The 21,487-nt window shown below is 36.2% G+C and overlaps 1 protein-coding gene across 1 annotated transcript in view; it reads left to right on the top strand.

The window, feature by feature from the left end:
* The first annotated feature begins 5,849 nt into the window (after positions 1 to 5,849).
* Positions 5,850 to 21,487, top strand: part of LOC140171833 (melatonin receptor type 1B-like) — a 29,899-nt gene continuing 14,261 nt past the window's right edge. Inside the window, 2 exon segments of the mRNA XM_072195164.1 lie at positions 5,850 to 6,101; positions 13,205 to 13,346. Coding sequence (XP_072051265.1) covers positions 5,956 to 6,101; positions 13,205 to 13,346 — 288 coding nt within the window. The 5' untranslated portion in view covers positions 5,850 to 5,955.

The following is a 21,487-nucleotide window of genomic DNA, read 5'->3' as shown; positions in this document are numbered from 1 at the left end:
GAGTTGCTTAGAAATAAAGAATAAGTCTACAGAATTTCATTAAACCACTTTTCCCCTGAATACATTGACAAATTAGTCAAAAAACAGAAGTTTTAGAAAGGTTTTCTACTTCAACTCAGATCGACTCGAGAAAATCTGAGAAAATCGAGATTTTCGTACAGTGCGCCACCAATCGACTGGAAAAACTTCCTAGTCCAGTGTTTCTAACACGGGGAAGTAGAGTCTAAATTGATTTAAAACAGACGCTTAATTTTTGTAGTAGAAAACAAAATAAGCAATTAAACATGTTAAAGGTCACCGAGGCAAACTAACGGTCAATTCAAATATGAAAAACAGTTAAAATTGTGTATTTTTGTTTACAATAGTAGCTACTGATGTAATAAGTAGTAGCCGCGTATTGGTACGTGGAGAGTGAGCTTCTTTCGATCTCGAGTCGGACTTTTTGTACTGTCAGTATCAAAAGTCCAGAATCATGCAAATGCTTTATTTTGTCTAAAATACACGGCTTTCGACCGAACCACTAGCAGGCTATGTTAGCACATCTATGCCAATTACAAAGGTACCAAAATCTGAATTTTGATGATTTTTACGATCGTCCGGATGAGCAAATCACTGAATGGGCCTTTAATATGACTTCAGGGATAGACCCATTGTGCGCCTTTCTATTATGCAGAATCTTTACCCGCAGACATGTGCCCGTTTCATGTGACAATATTGCGTAGCGTTAGAGGTTAATATATTCTTTGACATCGAGTAGGCTGTGTGGTTCTGTGGCCGAGCGGTCCAAGGCGTTGTGATTTATTCGTTGCTGGTCTGAGCGTCGGTTGTTCGAAACCGTGCGTCTATCATTTTTCTAATGCTGCTTTATTTTTCCAGCGTAGGGCCTAGAATAGATAATTGATCATTTCTTTTTGCATTATTTATTTATTTATTTATTTATTTATGTATTTATTTATTTATTTATTTATTTATTTATTTATTTATTTTTATTTTTATTTTTTTTTATTCTATTTATTTATTTATTTATTTATTTATTTATTTATTTATTTTTCGATTGATTATTTGATGATTGAGTGAGCAGATTTATCGATTGCTACTTTAGTTGTGGGACTTCTATTTGATTTTGAATGACATCGTACATTAGTATTGATTTTTCCCGTGAAGCATTATCAAAGGGGGTCTCCGGCAATCATAACATTATACCTTATATGTTAGAAAAATAATTATGAAGCACGAATCATATGGTTTTATTTAAAATAAACTCATATTGACCATAAAACTAATAAAACAGTCGGCTCTCAACACGCGATATTCAAAATTCCCGCTCTGAAATAGTTTAAGTGCAATGACGTAATAATTGTTTGTGCTCAATTGTCGTCAGCCTTCATTGTATTATTGGGACGTCATTGCACTCGACAATTTCGGTGCCCGGGAATTTTGAATATCGCGTGTTGAGAGTCGGATGTTTTTATTCGTTTTTATGGTCACTATGAGTTTGTTTTAATTAAAACTATGTGATTCGTGCTTGATAATTATTTTTCTTTCATATAAGGCATAATGTTGTGATTGGCGGAGACTTCCTTTAAGAATCAATATCAAAGGTTTTAGTGCAGATATGAAGTTGGTTTAGTGGTACTATCCGTTGCTTCAGAACCGAAAGGTGCCGGATTCGATTCCTACCTATGCCTATTTTTTTTAAGAGACTTGGAAAATTACTACAGTAAGTTTATTTGGCGCGCGATCTCAGTTATTCAATTTCTGATGGCTGTGCCTCTTACAGACACCCTCCGTCTGGAATCCAAACCACGGTTCGCTCTTTACACCTCCCTTAATATTGATTGAATGATTACTCAATGAGAGCACAATTTAATCAACATCATGTTCACTTGACTTATTTTGTTGCTACGTTTCCTGTTTACTCAACAGTCGTGTCATTATTATTTGCAGCAACTTTACCTCGAGTCATAAAAGTTATATTTTTGAGCAAGATCGAATTTTGATCAATCATCAGAGAGTAAAACCAGAACCTTGATAGGCCAGCCCCGATCCTTACTCCATCATTACAGACATGGGATACATATAAACATCTCAAAAAAGTAAATACCCCCTTAAATAATGGCCCTTATTCAAACAGGTGCTATTGTATTACAAATCTGTAAAATGCGTTGGAAGCAGAATTTATTTCTGCGCATTTTGATACCTCATTTCATTTCATTTCATTTTATTAAAAAAAAGGATCGTGGCCCTAAGGCTAAATTGAGCAAGTTTTACATTAATTAAAAGACATCAAAATATTACAAAATTACAAATACAAAATAAATAAACAACAAATTTAAATTCAAATGATGCAAGATAATAATAATTTGATACGATAGCCCAGAAAACAATACATCCCGGTCAATTTAATGTAGTGAGGTCCAGATTTGAAAGTTGCACTTACATACAATACAAAAACACTCAGATATTATTACACAGATTTCCTTCCATTATACTGAATACAAAATCAATTCAATTTACTGCAACTTTCAAATCTTGGGTTACACTGATTTAAATGTACGCTGTGACGTCAATATTTATATTAGTCAATTGCTACAAATGAGGTGTCAAAATGTGCAAAAATACATTCTGCTTCCAACGCATTTTCCATATTTTTAATACAATTACTCGTTTTTGAATAATGATGATTATTTAATGGGGTTAGTTACTTTTTTTGATATGTTTAGTATATAATTCTAATAGTAAAAAGATGGAGTGAAACATCGGCTACTGATACATACCACATCTTTTGCATGTGATTGGGATGGAACATTCCACACAAAGATGGGATGGATTTCCTTCACACACCTTATTTAGCACCTTTTACTGATTGAAATTCTACTTCTTCTGTTGAATTAGCTGGAATTTGCAGTAAGATTTTGGAAATGTTGTCATTTTAATTAAAGAAGGTGGTAACGTGAATTTCACAGAGAACACAAAATTATTCGTTTACTACTAGCAAGATTTATTACACAGTCCCTGCTTCCCACTTTGAAAAGCAAAATTATTTGTTGTCTCACAAAGTTGTATAAGTTTGTTCGAAAAATATACTGAAGTATAATACTAGGCCTGTAAATAATATCAAATATTATTGATTTTTGGTATTTAATGTAAAAAAACTGCTTTTACACATTGCATTTTCAAATCTCATCATTATTATTACTAGCAAGGATATGCCACAAAACCATTTTGATAAAGTCGTGAAAAGAAGTACTTCCTTAAAACTTTAAACATGTACTATTATCATCAGCTAAAATTCTTATTAAATCTTACATTCTTAGCAATTTGAATATATAAACCAAATTGCCAAAATATTTCAGCAACGTGACTAAGAAAATCCCACAAAACTGAAACAGTCGAAGAACAATCATTTTGATACAGCCTGGGGACAGGAGGGGAATTATTTGAATTGTGTACAAGAATTTAGTTATCAATCATCAAACATAGAATGCATACATTTGAAAGTTGAAACTTATTATTATTACGTAGCTTTTTGATGAGTAGCAGATTTAAGAAGACAAGACAAGGCTATATTCATATTCTGTTTGAGGAATTTAAATACAGTTCAGACTAGCAGATCAAAAGGGTTTCTATGTAAAACATAATATTCTTGTTGTAGAACCTGCGTTTATCCAATCGCAATTGCCACTAAGGCTGCGATCACATAGAAGTATACGATATACGGTATTCGCTATACGATATACGCTCATTCGATCAGGCTGAGTTCACATAGGAGTATACTATGTGAACTCAGCCTGAACGAATGAACGTATTTCGTATAGCGAATAGCGTAGCTATACCGTATACTTCTATGCGATCGCAGCCTTATACGAACGGACTAAAGACATCTTTACAGGATACGAATAATAAATCATTGAATTCCAGAGGGAGAAGAGAAACAGCCATCAGTAAAGATCTAACTCGTGTCGGCGCGTAAATAAATCAACAATGCAGATCCTTTTCCAGACAGGCGACATAGGTCACGCGACACTTGATGTTCGAGGCTGGCGAAAATACAAGGCTGACAGCCCCATTCAAAATATACGGTTAGCAGTTATAAGTTGAAAAACAACATACTTACAGTGTGGTACATTGTCGTACCCCAACGGTTTTAGAGTAAGATAATTTTTGCTTTGACACCACATAACAAATTTAGAATTGTTTGTGAAGATTTCATGATTATGTGTTAATCCAGTGGCGACGTCAAAAATGGCGATATCGCATCCACCACCACCAGTCCTGTTCCAGATGAAAGTTAGGACACTCCTCTTGATAGAGTCGCCAGCACCCAAAGTTTCTAGCCCTTCAAATTGAACAAAGGTACTGCTTGGAAAAAACATATTGATAGTATCATTAAACTTGTTATGAGAAAATGACGGTGTTATTAACAAAGTCAAACATTTCAAACATTTCTACAACCTGAAATGTGGTTTTAGAAGCTAAAAGCCCCAACATTAATTCAATTATTTTGGACAAAACTAGGCTGTTGTTAATAAACCGTTTCGTATTTGATCAAGGCACCAGAACCAAATTTGATCGATCTTTGGATCGACCGTCGATGCTGCTTTAATGCTGGCTTTTGAGCTAATTAATCGTAATTAATGCTAAATTTATATTGTTCAATTCCAAAGGCAAACATTCATATGTTATAGCAATAAACAACAGTAAATTAATTGATTTCATAAATAATAAGGATCGACCAAGCATCGATGGTCGATCGAAAGATCGAACGAAATTCAAAATTTTCTACCCGATGACCCCTTTTTTGACATTCTTATTCCCAATGACCCCCTTTTTTCAAGAGTTATATGAAAGAGAAGAAAAGTAAACCATGATTATTCAAACACATGCAACAGTTCCCGCCCCGATCTAGTAATCATGACAAACATTGCAGTTCTTACCAAACGTGCCGAGAAATGTGATAGCTATACTTTGAAGCAAACCTATCTCACTTTTGTTAAAATTGTAAAAAGAAGGAGAGTATAATTTTAGTGTAACAAAATGCTCGACACGACATTGTGTTTTTGTCGTATTGCGCGTACCTAACGTGAGTGGAATGTATTGCATTTGAAAGATTGCAATCTACAAATACGGCTCATGTCCCACGCCTTATATGCCTTAAAACCATATCCCAAATGACAGTTTGACGTTCACATCGAAGTGGTACACAGTATTATTTCAAGGAAAGAAATATTTGGAATGTTAAACTTATTTTACGTATTCCAAGTTTTACGTACTCTAATAATTAAGGCTGTGGGATTTACCAGACTGATCTATAGAAAACAAATAACAGTGAAGTGTGGTAGCCTCATATCCAATGTGGTGACGTGTCATCTAACAGACACTGACTATTCAAAAATGTTTAGCTTGTTTTGCTCGCCGTTATTGGTAACCCAATTTTTTCCTCCGACTGGGTGCCACTGTCCTAATGCACGACTGTTTTTACTTACAGTTCTGGACCAAACTTCTTTAACGCGTCTTTGTCCGAATCACTTCAGATAGACAAGTTATGACCTTCCAGCATCCGGGTACACTGAAAAAAAAAAAATAGATTGCGTGTGTGTCATCTCCTTAAAAATACTAGAGTTCTTCCGAACATTGTACTAAACACTTAAATGGGCAATCCATTAGATTAATCAGAAATAACCTTATTGGTGTGTTTTTTTCCTTTCACAAAAAACAATTTGTACATCTCTCTCTTTTTGTTTTTCAGAGTATGGCGACTACCTTAATGAACGCTACTATCACTCAATTAGTAACCATTACTAGTGACCACCTGACTACCACTCACGTTTTACCCACGTCGCCAGCAATTGATGATGATAAAGATATTTATGCTAGATTTGTGTATCAAGATAACATTAATGTTGATCCTGTAGCTAAGGTGATACTTGTCATTTTTTTCATCATATCTATGGCATGGGGAAATATAGGAAATATTGCGGTAATGGGAGCCATCCTGGTACATCGGAAACTAAGACAAAACATAGCAAATACATTCATTTTCAACCTGGCTATTGCAGATCTTTGTGTGACTTCGTTTGTGGACGCATCTTATGTTATTGGTAATTATTTAAAGATATTCATGTAAATCTGTAGCAATAATCGACCACAATATGGTGCATTCTTAAACACTTGAAAACATTCCTGCAATCTTATTGGTTTTTACCCTTGTGATATGGCACGATATCACACGGGTTAGCGCATGTGCATCGATGCGATACGCGTACGCGCTATTTAAACCAATCGAAGGTGCATACCAACAACGGGACTGATCGATTTTAAGCCCTAAGTATAATTCCTTGCAAAATGTAGGATTTAATTTGATTAAAATTGGTAATACTTATGATATTTTTATTTGAATTGAAGTGTTTTTAAAATAATGATGTCGCCCGTGTTATATGAGACGATAGATGTACTCCAGGGGCTAAAACAATACCTTTATTCTCTAATTGTAAAACATATATTTGGGTTTTCTCACCGAAACAAAATGTCTCTACAACGATGTGCTAATATTCCATCTAGGGCGCGTATCCGCATTTAGATTATACTAGTGCAGTGTTGTTGTTTTTTAAATACGCCGGCTGGACATAAAAGTGTTTGGGCTACATACATATATGGTTGAATATGCAGATTTCCAGCCACAAAAATTGAAATTGCGTGTCAAAAAACGTCAATTTCTTCAAACCTTCAAACGAATATCACCAAAGCAATTTTGCACGTATAGATGGGCATAATCTTCTCAAACATAAATATCATACTAGAAGGTTTCATATTGCTGTAAACGTTTGCCATAATGTCGAGTCATGACTGTAAAAATGAAAAATTTACTAAGATAATATATCATTTCGATATTTTAATCTGATTTTCAAAATTTAAAGCAGAAAAGAACATACTTTTCTTCTACTTGTCTAAAATGATCAAATCTGTAGATTATTTTATGTGGAAAAGTTGATAATACATATTTTGCGGCTCCTTTGCTGTTAGCACTTAAAGTTAATGATTTTACAGGTTCATTAATGGGAAGGTGTCCACGCAATATTGGGGTCATCGGCTTCATCCTGCCTGGAATATCATGTCACATCATCTGTTATTCGGTCACAAAACACATAACCTAAATAAAGCACTTCACAGTGTAACCATTTATCTTTTTCAATCGTTAGTTTTCTTTTCGTGTTTGAAATTACTGGGGGGGGGGGGTCTTCAAAATGCTTGTACGGGAATGTGCCAAACAGGGACCTAGTGTTTGCTGCATTTGCCACTCATCAGTATGCCAATTTCTTTCATAAAAACGGACCCAAATTTACCATAATTGGTAACTTTTCTTTTTTCCTTCGGAATTTCCTCAAACATATTTTCATTTGAAAGAAGAATGCTTTTATTTCTTCCATTTTTGCACCAAAAAAAATCAATTTAGATTTTTCTACCCCTATTATTTTTCTAAACATTACTTGGCCCAAATCTCAAAACTAGGATTGCATCACATATCTTTGCTTGTAGACTACCACTTTGATTGGAGTAAAACTCAAGCATTAGCCTCTACTGGAGGTGAAAATCAGAACAACAATCACGTGATATTTTTAATATATCCTGTCCATATTAACTTTTATATTAAACACTTTGAGATTAAATTAAAAGGAGATTAAATTTTCTTCTACATCTACATTGAATGGGATTGTAAAAAACATATAAATTAAAAATACCCCAATTTATTAATAAATCTGTTTCGACTTTTGAATTCAAAATAATGGACCATGATCATGACAATGGCTTTACGTATGTAATTCCAAAACATTTACAACAATATATGGCTTTTAACTAATTTGAGTATAAGAATTTAAAAAAATAATTTTAGTATTCAATAGCACCCATATTTATCAGCAAATCTCTTACCGCTAGGACATAGATTTATACATTAATCAAATAATGTTTGAGGCAATTATAAGCTTATTGCCCTGGAAGTTAAGACGGTTGAGATGACTTCAGCTAAATTGAATATTTAAAAATCTGTAAGGGTCGGTTCATAGTGAATATTCGAAGGCGAATATTCGTTGTCGAATACTTTTTGTGACGTCAAAATATATACGGCAACGAATAAAATATGATGACACGCCGAGTTGAGTCGGATCAAATATCGCGCAACTGATAGCGAGATACTATTGATTTATATGAAAGGCTCGAGGTCACCTGAATATCGTTCGACGAACGATGATTTCAGAAATCCCCAATGAAAATTAACCTGCACAGTTGTGCAAAATACACCTGGATAGTTCCAAAATGGCTGATAACGAACTGAAAGAAAACGTTATTAGTGCGGTACAAGCGTACCCATTTTATATGACATAAAAGTAAGGGACTATTATAAAGACGTCCAGAAAAAGGAAAATGCCTGGCAGGCAATAGCATTCCAATGCTGTAGTGATGGTAAGTTTGTTTTATGCAAATAATATGATATTTAGGCTTACAAACATAACCTACAAATGTACAAGTGAACGGTTCATTGTTTGCTAAATCCAAGCGAGATCGCCCGAAAATCTATGCAAGAGAAATTTCTACTGCTGCTGATGAAAAATCCTAGAGTGCGTTTGGGGTTTTTTCTGCACTTTACCAGTAGGCCTAATAAATTCATAAAAAAATAAAAATCAAATGAACATTTAGAGCGAATGTTTTTACTCACTGCTCATCTGATCCACTTTCCCAGGAAATATCGATACTCCTTTTTTTCCTGACTTTCCAGACATAATTATGAATAAACATCAAAATTAATGTTTACAAAACAATCAAATATATATATACATTTGTTTGCATTTTGTACATTAATATTAATATTAATAATGTACAAACATTAAAAAAGGGGGCCTAAGAGTATGTCTATTTTTAATCATATATTAATTCCGCCATGCCCAAACATATTTTATATATGAAATCGTGTAAAAACTGACCCCTTGTAAATCTATGGAACCCCAAATTCCAATCAAAAATAAAAACAACTTTGTTATCAAATACACTAGGCCTATACATTGTATTACAGGAATTTAATAGATGGTGCATTTTAATAAATAAATAGATTAACACGGGTAATGGACGAGAAATATTTGGCAATACCGGATTGACCACAGGCAGTGAATAAAGAAATTAATAAAAATAAAAATAAATTAAATGAGAAAATGAATGCAAGGACATTTGGTAAAGTATTGTTTTAGAATGCGAAGGAGTCCTAAATGTTATCCTGGCCCAGGACACTGATTAATGTAAATTCGACCCACAGTTATTTTATCTACTTTTGCCAGCATTCAACCTGTTCAAGGTAATGTATGCCTATTTTAAATAAAATTCCGAAATCTGACGTATCAACGTTGTATCGTGCACAAATTATGATCCGAGACTATTTCATTTGACACGGTTGTATGGATTTCAAAAGATCGGTCCTATAATAGATATCGATTAGAGAATTACAGCAAGAGACTTTGAGGATGCCGTAATCCTCTTGACCATCAACCAATCAGATAGACATATTTCAGAAATATATTCGTAGAGTTGAAACTTGTTCAACTCTTGAAATATATATTTCAAGTAATCTCGTTTCACATTTAGCAGCAATTTGGCTTGCAATAAAGTCACGAAGGGGCGGTAATGCTAATATACGATTTCAGTCAAATATTGGTGCAAATACGATTTCGTTCAACTATTTGGCTATTCTTTGCCCAAAATTATGAAATGTATATCAGTAACAACTCTGAAGAGGGTTTTCGAGTAATTTTAAGGAAATAATGAGGTAAAATAAAAGAAAACCCACTTATAATTTTGGACTTGTGGTGTTCTAGGGGAATTAAAATATCACAATTAATATGTTTAATTCAAAATCGTTTTCCTACAAGCACATGTTAAATGGCTCGATTCACATTAGGTATAATTTGGGACATTGTCAGATTGTGTGAACATTTTAAATACAAACAATAAGGTTGAAAAAGAAAAAGCCATTTAAAAATGAATTTAAAAGATCGTCTATTTGTAGCTTTATGACACTGAATACACCAAATATCTGCCTCTGACGAAAAAATGTTTTCCATGCTGATTTGTTTTTGTAACGAGTATGTCATTTCATCTTTGTACATGCATAAAGGACCAAAATTTCTATTACGTCAAGTAAAAGAATGAAGTCAATTACTCACAATCCGTCATTTTGATTTACTGATTCAAAGTCATTTGATTACAATAGCTCTAATTGGGTTTAGTTGTCTGACCATCACAAGTGGTTCATATGTATATCAATTATTGAATACCGTAAAAGCTCGATAGTTAGCACATGTGCTTACTATCGAGTACTTTTAAAACATGCAAACATGAAGAGCCCCATCCACAAAAGTGTAAAGGGTTTTCAGCAAATCATCGATACACATAGTTATACATTGTAAACGAACAAGTAAACGCACATTATGCTAACTATCGAGTTTTTACGGTAGTTAATTTTAGTTGAAATATTGAAAGATACATTTTCAAAGATTATATTAGTCTGGCTGTCTCATGTGGCTGAAATATATATTATATTAAATTCAGATGAAGTCAAGTATTGAATTTTCAATTTAGGTGAAGTTTTGAAAAATAGAACTTGATCAGTTTCATGAATAACTAAGCGACCATAATGTATTGGTCCGAGTATAGTCCCACCCGTTTTTTAGGTGAACATTTTTCACAATTGGGGGTGGGATTATACTCAATTTCAACAACAAAAAAAAAAAAAAAAAAAAAAAAAAAAAATCAAAAAAAAAAAAAAAAAAAAAAAATTAATATTGAAATGATGTAAAAAATAAAAAAAAATAAAAAAAAAAAATTCAAGATATTTTGTATTTTAAATATGAAAATTGATAATTTGTATTCATGTCATACTCTATTAATGATTTCAAAATGCATTGAATTTGAATGCATTTTGATATCATTAATAGAGTATGACATGAAAACAAAGTATCAATTTTCATATAAAAAATACAAAATAGCTTGAATTTTTTTTTTTTAGGTCAACCATGAATGGGCCTAGCATTCAGGACTAGGTCAAGGGACACTCCAAAACCGAAAAAAATTTTTTTTTTTGCAATTTCTGGAATTTTTCGAAAAATGGGGGGTGGGACTATACTCGAACGTGGGACTATACTCGGACGAATACGGTAAATGAAAAGTCAGGCTTCAGACCCAAATATTGAACTCTAATATTCCTTCTTGAGTATCTGCAGGAATAGAAAAGTATGTATTACCATTGCCACGCGCGTGGAAGAACGCCACCGTTGGAGGATCGCCACGCAGTGCGTAGCAAACCGCCGATGGTTAGGATCGTCACAAAGTAATTTCCACGTACAAAACAGAGCTCGTATCTAGCCACGTTCTGAATAATATCGATTTGGGTAAACATGTTTTGTTGCCACCTAGCTTGACTGCTTTACTTCACATTTAGCAAACATAAATCAGGTAAATTAAAAGGTAACTAATATTGTCAACATCAGTTTTAGACTACCACTGGGGTCAAATTTTAGCCCTCTTTTGTTGATATAGTATATAATAACCTGTTGGTATTTTCGAGACGTTCTGGCTGCTGCGTTGGTTTTTTGTGTTTCACACTCATCTGCTCAAACCAATAGTATGCCGATGACATATCCTTTGTGAATGGGGACACGATGGGCCATTCACGAAGGACATACTACCAGAGAGTTGATATTCTTGAGAGGGCACTCTATTCACGTGGTTTCTTTTCCAACGCTAAAAGATCACGAATTTTGGTGGTTTGCAAATGAAAAGTGTCCGCACTATCGATTGATTACGTAACTGTTATGAATAATGTATTAGGTTTTCAATGCAATCGCCTCGACCCATCAATACATATTATCTGTATTTATCAAAGTACTTGGAATAGCAATCTGGTGAGTTCACTGAACTACGCCCTAATACTGATGGAGTTTTAATGGCGTTTAATGGCGCTAATCCTCTCCATACACAGATGAACAAATACAATAGGAGAAGGTCAACACATATGACCTCCTATATGACATGTTATATGAGATGTACAACAACCTGAATATCATAAAGATCAGTGTTCGTTTGTGCATATGAACTGCATATTTACAATACTAAATATTAGTCGTTATATATTATGCCAAATATTGGTATTATGACAACACGGTATATGCATTGTATATAAAACAACTAATAGATCCTGCTATCATGGCGTCAGGTCATTGGTTCATCATATCCCGTATGTTTCTTAAAATTCATTCATATTTGAGACAAATTTCTGTGCCCATTTTATAGGCGTACAGGTGGATCCGGTTTTTTTGGTCATTTTCATTTCTTTTTGATGAAAGAATTAAGGTTTTCCACTGCACGGAGGCCACTATGTGATACTAATTTAATGCTATATTTATAAATTGAATACGTGTTCCCGATTGGCTCTATAGCGATTTCACAGAAAAGGTATTTCTAGTACAATGCAGCGTCGGACTCTAGCTGAGAGCGTAGTAGCCTAAGTCATGGACTCCAAGAAAGGCTCTCCATACACAAATGAACAAACACAAAGGAAGGTAGTCTCCTCCGTGACCAGCTTGATTTCGATGGAGCGAAAACAAATTGGCTGCAGAGGAGACGGGTAATTTTGCCATGCAAATGAGGTGAGTGTCATCCCCCTGATACTACTGGCTCGTACAGGTGTGCGGCAAACAATGAACATCAACTCAGCAGCCTTGTCTCAAAACTAAAAGTGTTTAAGGGGGTACTACACCCCTGGCCAATTTTGTGCCTATTTTTGCATTTTCCTAAAAAAATATAGCGCATTGGTGACAAGTACGATATGTACATTATAGGGGCAAGGACTACAACTACTGCACTGGACATTTTATTTCAGCACAGACAACAGTTGTGGATTTACAGTCAAAAATGAGGGAAAACCAATATTTGATCAATAAATCAATAACTACTTGCCTTGAGTTACTGAATTCCTTGTCCCTATAATATACATCTTACTTGTCACCAATGCGCTATAATTTTTGAGAAAAATGCAAAAATAGGTACAAAATTGGCCAGGGGTGTAGTACTCCCTTAAATAATCCATAATAATGTTAACTTTCATTACATACCGCCGTAATTAATGTCGTTCTCTTTTTCTCTGTTTTATATTATTTAATAGGAAACCTGGATGCTGCTATTTTCTTCGATACCCAAAATTCTGTACTGCAGCTGCATCTATTTGCATAATTAGCTGTACATGTTCAATGTGGAGTATAACGATAATAAGCGTCAATAGATACATTTACATCACGAAGTCCACGGTAAGACACTTGTAAAATGCGTCTTTAAGAAGGATTCTAATTAATAAATAAGGGGACTCGGACTAGTACGTAAATCTTTATAAGATATATATATGATTAATGATAAAACTCCATTGAGGAATTTTAAAGCAGCTTACGCATAAATAAAGCTGTATAATCCTTCAATAGAAGATTTCTGTACTAGACTAATTACTTTCCATAATTCCAGGGTTAAATCAATCTTTTAAGTCAGTTATTATTACGTTGCATACATTCAAATTTGTTAGTGAAAGTAGCGGAAATTTAACAAAATACATTGTCACTCAAATAATAATCAATTGTCAAGGTCTGGAAAAGCAACACCCAGTGGGCACATGTTAGGATTTCGACGTTGTATCAACGTTGATACAGCGTCGAACTTCAACCTGTGTGCCCACTGGGCACGACGATAAATACTTGACTGATTATGGTTGATCTTTTTTTTTAAATTTTCTTCTTAAGTATTATGACCAGCCTATCATTCATAATGTGTATTAACAAGGTCCAAACAATTTTTATTTTTGAATTTCATGGATTATGTCTTGCATGAAATGACTACCATGAGTTGTTATTGACGCAGACTTGTTGTTTTTGTTTGTTAATGACGTTTTGGTGGAGATTATTTCTGATTAATGCACATTTTAAATTGCCAATATAATAATGAAGCCGGATTTGTAGCGCGCGTTATGGCAGCGCCTTTATAATAACAATAATTATACCGATACTTGACAAAATGCATGACTTATGAAGTAAAAATGTGTGAAAAAACTGCTACAAAATAATTTAAAATGTGGCCCTGATCATTCATACGAGTATATAAACATAGACCATACTATTTAAAAAACAAAAAGGGCAAAACATTTATTTCTAGTGTGTTTTGTATGTCAGAAAATAATTTTCACGGAGCACGGTGTCTCAGCAGTTAGTAATCGGAGCCGTAATCATAAGGTCGCGGATTCTAGTCTTATGGAGGGCAAGGCACTTAATCCCGCACAGTGTCATCGCCCCGATATCATCATGGCAGAAATCGCCATGGCAGGTTGAATCCACAGCCACGCATGGCCATTTTGTTCCGACCTTTGAGAGGCATAATGAGCCGAGGGACATGGCTAAGGCTACTGACAATAGCCTGGTAAATTACCTCTCTGTGTGTGAGTGAGCATGTATACGCCATTGAGGTCAATGGTCATTGACTTTTATACTGCCTTCACGGGAGTGGGTGCAGCTAGCCTAAGCGCTGCGCTATAATTCGGCACATATAAAATCAGAATATTTTTGTCAATTTTTGAGTTCAAGACGCACGCTTCTTTCTCAAGACGCTAGCTAACGACTATCATATCCGTTTAACATATATATTCACGTGCAAGGAACCAAATCTGGATTCTTTAGACTAAATCAATTACGGGAGATATTCATCGTTTCTACCCCGGTATCCAAAGATTTATCGTCTGAATATCAATCATGCATAGCACATTCACGTGTATCGATCCCGGGTATTTATTTTAGTATCTCTGCTATACCAAGTAATTATTAGCCAGGCGATGTCGGTGTGTCCCGTTTGCTTCAATTCACCAAGTGTAAATGGGTACCGGCTTATACTGGGAAAGTCCCGGGGCACAGTGTCATCGCCCCGATACCCCGAAATCGCCATGGTAGGTTGAATCCACAGCCACGCATGGCCATTTTGTTCCGACCCGTTTAATGGTTTTATAAAATTATAGGACGCATAATGAGCCGACTAAGGTTACCGACAATAGCCTGGTAATTGAGCTCTCTGTGTGTGAGTGAGCATGTATATAAGGTCATCTGCTTTTAGACTGCCTCCACGAGTGAGTGCAGCTAGCCTACGCTGCGCTATAGTTCGGCACATATAAAATCAAAATTTTTGTCAGTTTTTGAGCTCAATACGCACGCTTCTTTCTCAATACGCAAGCTAACTACTATCATATCCTTTCAACACATATGTTCAAGTGCAAGGAAAAAAATATGGCTTCTTTAGAATAAAAGAATTACGGGAGGTATTCATCATTTATCGTCTGAATATCACATCGTGCATAGCACATTCACGTGTATCGATCCCGTGTATTCATTTTAGTGTCTCTGCTGTACAATGTAATTATTAACCAGGCGATGTCGGTGTGCGGGGGAAGGTAAATAATCTCATTGGGAATGGTAGACACCTCACAGGAATATTATACACGTAGGAGTCTGGCTCCAAGTTAATTAATGATTAGGCCTATCACTTTAAGTGCAAAAACTAGCTCATCCTCCCATTAGTGCAGAAGTGGAGACCTAATAATTATCATGATTATCGCAAATTGTACTTTCTTGTGTATCGTTAAACACAAGCTCAACAACTCTTCCTATACTTTTTACAGGAGCCAACCGTTGTTAATCCGTGATGAATCCACACTTTTGCAGTAAGCGTATCTGTGTGCGTATGACGCTTACAAGTTGAATTCAGTAAGCTTCAGTATTTTGGAAGTATCGGATAAAGATTGCCGTTTTATTCAGTTTTATTGCTGATATCAAATCAACGATCTTTTTGTAAGGCTGACTGTCAATGATTAACTGACATTCCTCATGAAATAATCGGGGAAATAATCATGTGAATTATACGATCTTTAGCTTGTTTTCGTTGTTGAAAGGATTCAATCCTGTTTCACCGTTGTTCATCACCGATTAACAACTCGCGTCCGGCGCGTCTGAGTGGTTTACTTTGCTCGGGCAGCTAAAGCTGCCCTCGCGAAGTAAACCATTCAGACGACGTGGACGCATCGTTGTTAATCGGTGATGAACAACGGTGAAACATGATTGAATCCCTAAGTGAATTCCTCTGATGTGGTTTTTTTTAACTAACTGAGGTAAACACATTAACATTTTGTCACAGTCAGTATCAGTGTGGTCACACAGCTCTTATGATGCTATGCACTCAACCTTTCAGTGTAATCTAAGACTGTGAAGAGACAATTCGCTGCTTGGAAGCTCTTGGGCGAAATTGTGTGCTCAGGTGTATCGAGGTGAAAACTGTGCATAGATGGTTTAATGAGAATCGTTTTGTAGCCAACCCTTTCCAAATGATTGACCTGGTCAACACAAAATGTTAACTTTATTTTGGGTAAAAAGAATGTAACATTTAAAATTGGTCTGGTAAACACAAAATTCACTCACATTAATTTTGGGCTTAAAGGGGTACTACACCCCTGGCCAATTTTGTGCCTATTTTTGCATTTTTTCAAAAATTATAGCACATTGGTGACAAGTAAGATATGTATATTATAGGGGCACAGACTACAACTACGGTACTGAAAATTCAGCAACTCAAAGCAAGTAGTTATTGATTTATTGATCAAATATTGGTTTTCCCTCATTTTGACTGTAACTCCACATCTGTTGTCTGTGCTGAAATAAAAGTTCCAGTGCAGTAGTTGTAGTCCTTCCCCCTATAATATACATATCTTACTTGTCCCCAATACGCTATAATTTTCGAGAAAATGCTAAAATTGGCACAAAATTGGGCAGGGGTGTAGTGCCCCCTTAAATAGAGTGCAGTTGATTTTGTTTGCGCTTCGCGTCCAATTATCTCAGTAACACAGGACCAAAATGATGCTCAACGGGATTTGTTGTCTTTGTAACCCTCAAACCACTGACACTGATTCGCCACTGAACATGTAGAATATTTTGGATCTCAAAAAAAAAACCCGTTTGTACAAAGACAACACCCCCCGGGGACAACACTTAGCAGTATATGATCCAGATGGGTAAAGATGACGGTTATGTGATATTTACCTGACGGCCTCACTACACGGGGTATGTCAGGGACAGAAACAGGGGGCCTTATTTATCTTACTCCTCCCCTTAAATAGTGGGGATTTCTTGACCCCACTTTCGAAAACTTCTGACTCCAAAAGTGGTACCCCATCTGGCTCCCGCAGAATGACCAATGGAGTCGCATTTGCCGTTCGGGGTAATAAATTGTTCTTGACTGCCCTTTTCAAAAACTTGAATCTGCCATTGGGGGTATGCCACACGAACTGTTTGACTAAATGAGTTACATGTATTCAGACTTGTAGTCGAGTCACTGAAAGTCGAGTCCGAGTCGAGTCGAGTCATCGAGCCCTCGAGTCTCGAGTCGAGTCGAGTCATGAAGGCTTCGAGTCCGAGTCGAGTCGAGTCATTTGAAGTTTTCAGTCGAGTCGAGTCGAGTCGAGTCAGGCCATTCTGTCGAGTCGGATATATTTTGTCGAGTCATTTCGAGTCACTTCACGTTTTATATGCTCATGATACCAGCTGTCAACTTGATAGCCCAATTTGCATGAATTTGTACTTTTTTGAAATTAAAATCCCAGTGAGAGTACATAATATTAATTTATGAATCCAGTGCATTGTGGAAATCAGTAATCAGTCATACTTGTAGTATTGCCATTAGGACCCGCCATGAGTATGGGTACGGGTGCGTGTCCCGGACCACGAGTACTTACGGGTACGGGTCCCAGGCCATGGGTACGGATTTCAGGTCATGGGTAAGGATACGGGTACGGATCCCTAGCCATGAGTATTCAGTACGGGTCCATTCCAAAATAGGGTGCGAGTACGGGTACGGAGCCATGGGTACGGGTACGAGTATAGGTACGGAAATTGGGACTCGAGTACGGGTACTGGTCCAGTAGTGGTATGGAAATTGGGACTTCAAGTGTCATGTATGGGTCCTATTATGGGTATAAACAAATTAATTAATCAAGTACAAAAAGAGATCAAATATTGGTGGTCATAGTGAATCTAGCCTAAGGCTGCGTTCACATAGAAGTATACTATTCGGGTATACGGTGCACGTTTTACAGGTGCACGCGTATATAGTTAAATCGAGCAAGGCAATTTCATAGTACCGGGTCACATAAGGCTACGATCGCATAGAAGTATACTATTCGGGTATACGATGCACGTTTTGAAGGTGCACGCGTATAGATTAAATCGAGCAAGGTAATTTCATAGTACCGGGTCACATAAGAGCTATTCGAAAAGGCCGTATACCTGCGTATAGTATAGTATAGTGGGAATCGCGCATGTTCGATTTTTAGTGCAGCGTATACCGTCCAAATTTTAAAAACCTAAACCATATGTGGGCAAATTCATTTTTTTAATTGATGCACTATCTAATTCTGCACATTATGACACCTCATTGAATGCAATGTGAACTCAAGAAGTAAAGTTACAAGCATTTGATAAGACGAAGAAAATGGGTAAACTGACATACTCGATATTCGCTATACGAAATACGCTCATTCGATCAGGCTGAGTTCACATAGTATACTCCTATATGAACTCAGCCTGAACGAATGAGCGTATTTCGTATAGCGAATACCGAATACCGTATACTTCTATGTGAACGCAGCCTAAAGGTGGCATATTTTGGGATGCAAGTGAAAAAACTATGTCTATGTACAGTATGGACAGCCAGACTGTGCAATACTAATTTCAACATATATTTAGCAATGATTTAGCTTTCGAGTCTTATTATGCACATCTGGATAATTATATCCATGTTTTATTAATATTTCAAAATTCATATACATCCCAAATTTCTGTATATGGTAAGAACCTCTCTATTCATTTGACTCAGATGCACAAGCCCAAGCCTGGGCACAAGAAGTGTATGTGGCTGGTGGAAATGCTCACACCAGTCAGTCACATATTGCAATGTAGTTCTTCATGTGTGCAGCCAGGAGGGTGAAAGTGCATAGGAACAATGCCGGAAACTACGTCACGCTATTGTTCGACTTAAACTACATCATTTTTAACCCCTTCCGTTTCCGTTAATACAGCTTTAGTCTCCTCCACCTTCGCAACACGGTACGTGGAGTGACTGGAATCACAATGACAGCGGAGGAGAATACTAGCTGGTCAGACAATTTAATTCTATCAAGCATATAATACCTGAACAATCACTGTCATTTGATCGATTTACTACAGAATATATTGTATACACAAAATATAATTTTAAAATTGTAAACCTGTTAACTTATATACTAAGTATAAGGACACGTGAATAAAATCATGTAGAAGACAAAATGGCCGCTAATCCGCCTATTGTCTAGACTTAAACTACATCTTCCGGTTTGTTACGTAATACTAGGATGCCCTGGTGCAGCATGTAGAGGAGTGTATTTGGATGGGGAATAAAGTGATCAGTCATTGTGTGAATGAGCGTGTTTATAGTGGTGTACGGTATTTATACGGTATCTTTATACGCATATGGGATTAGGCTGGAATGTGACATATCCGTTATCTCGGCTGTTTATAGTGGCGACCAATAGCGCTATTCTGAATCCGAGGTGGTTGAACTCAGCGTGTTCGAGGTCACCGCAATGCAATGTGGGAGACACAAATATGGTGCCAGTTTCAAATAGTGTGCCGTCGAAACGATACCGGCCTACTTTTTAACATTTATTGCTACAGTACCGTACCATATTTGTAGCTGATGTGTTATTACAGTGACAAATTTGAGCTCGGAGAGTTATATGACCCTACTCCACTTCCTTGAATAACGGTATCGTTAATCCTTGTCTGTTTATAGTGGCCGTATACGGAATGAATATACTGCAATATCCATCGATTTCGAAGGATATCAGTTCCGTATAATATGTGCGGCAAATAGCGCTATTGGTCTGTTTATAGTGGCGACCAATACCGTATAAGATGTACTTATACGCTAAATACCGGATAATCTGGCTCACTATAAACACGCTCAATGAGACATGTAGCAGGGGGATGACACTCTATTCACATGGTTTCTTTTCCAACGCTAAAAGATTACGAATTTTGGTGGTTTGTAAATGAAAAGTGTCCGCACTATCGATTGATTACGTAACTGTTATGAATAATTTATTAGTTTTTCAATGCAATCGCCTCGACCCATTAATACATAATCTGTATTTATCATCAAAGTACTTGGAATAGCAATCTGGTGAGTTCACTGAACTACGCCCAAATACTGATGAAGTTTTAATGGCGCTAATCCTCTCCATACACAGATGAACAAATACAATAGGAGAAGGTCAACACATATGACCTCCTATATGACATGTTATATGAGATGTACAACAACCTGAATATCATAAAGATCAGTGTTCGTTTGTGCATATGAACTGCATATTTACAATACTAAATATTACTCGTTATATATTATGTCAAATATTGGTATTATGACAACACGGTATATACATTGTATATAAAACGACTAATAGATCCTACTATCATGGCGTCAGGTCATCGGTTCATCATATCCCGTATGTTTCTTAAAATTCATTCATATTTGAGACAAATTTCTGTGCCCATTTTATAGGCGTACAGGTGGATCCGGTTTTTTGTCATTTTCATTTCTTTTTGATGAAAGAATTAAGGTTTTCCACTGCACGGAGGCCACTATGTGATACTAATTTAATGCTATTTGTAAATGAATGCGGATTCCCGGTTGTTGTTTTTCCACAGTGTGACAACTGTCCACCCATCCAGACAACATCATCACATAATAAAACGTCTGTATTTTTACGATGAGTAAATATTAAACTGAACTTTGCCTTGGAACATTGTGTAAGACGGTGTAAGATTTTGTGGGCGCCCTCAACATTATTATCCTCTTTGTATCCGTAAATGACATGGCATAGACTGTGTGATTCTATGAAGACTAGGGGCCTACTTATACATGGGGTCATATCCATGGACACAAGTAACGATAATTGACAACACGATACGCGAATGTATTTAGGGAGGCTAACCACTAATAATTAATAATGCCGGGTAGGGCCTACTCCTGGGCGACTCGTGTGGGCAAGGACGCTTAGGACGGTGACCAAATGAGTCTCAAATTTCACCGGGAGGGGCACTCAAGTATGATAATGTAGGCCTATACGCATGTGTGGCCAACTTTTTAAACACCCCTAAAACGAGTTTTACCCTACCAGCAAATTTAGGATCAATAGGCCTAAGCTAACTTAATACACTAAAGGAAGTTTTGGATGAGAAAACGGACATTTTGATGAGAAACGGCCAAAATGGTGAGAATTTAAATTTTCTCATTCTTTTGGATGAGAAACTTCCTGGTGTGTGTGTCAATCATTATTGTC

This window comes from Amphiura filiformis, chromosome 15 (genome assembly GCF_039555335.1).
Source record: "Amphiura filiformis chromosome 15, Afil_fr2py, whole genome shotgun sequence".
Lineage (NCBI taxonomy): Eukaryota > Metazoa > Echinodermata > Ophiuroidea > Amphilepidida > Amphiuridae > Amphiura > Amphiura filiformis.
The sequence above is the reverse complement of the archived record's forward strand: the minus strand, read 5'-3'. Positions and strand labels throughout refer to the sequence as shown.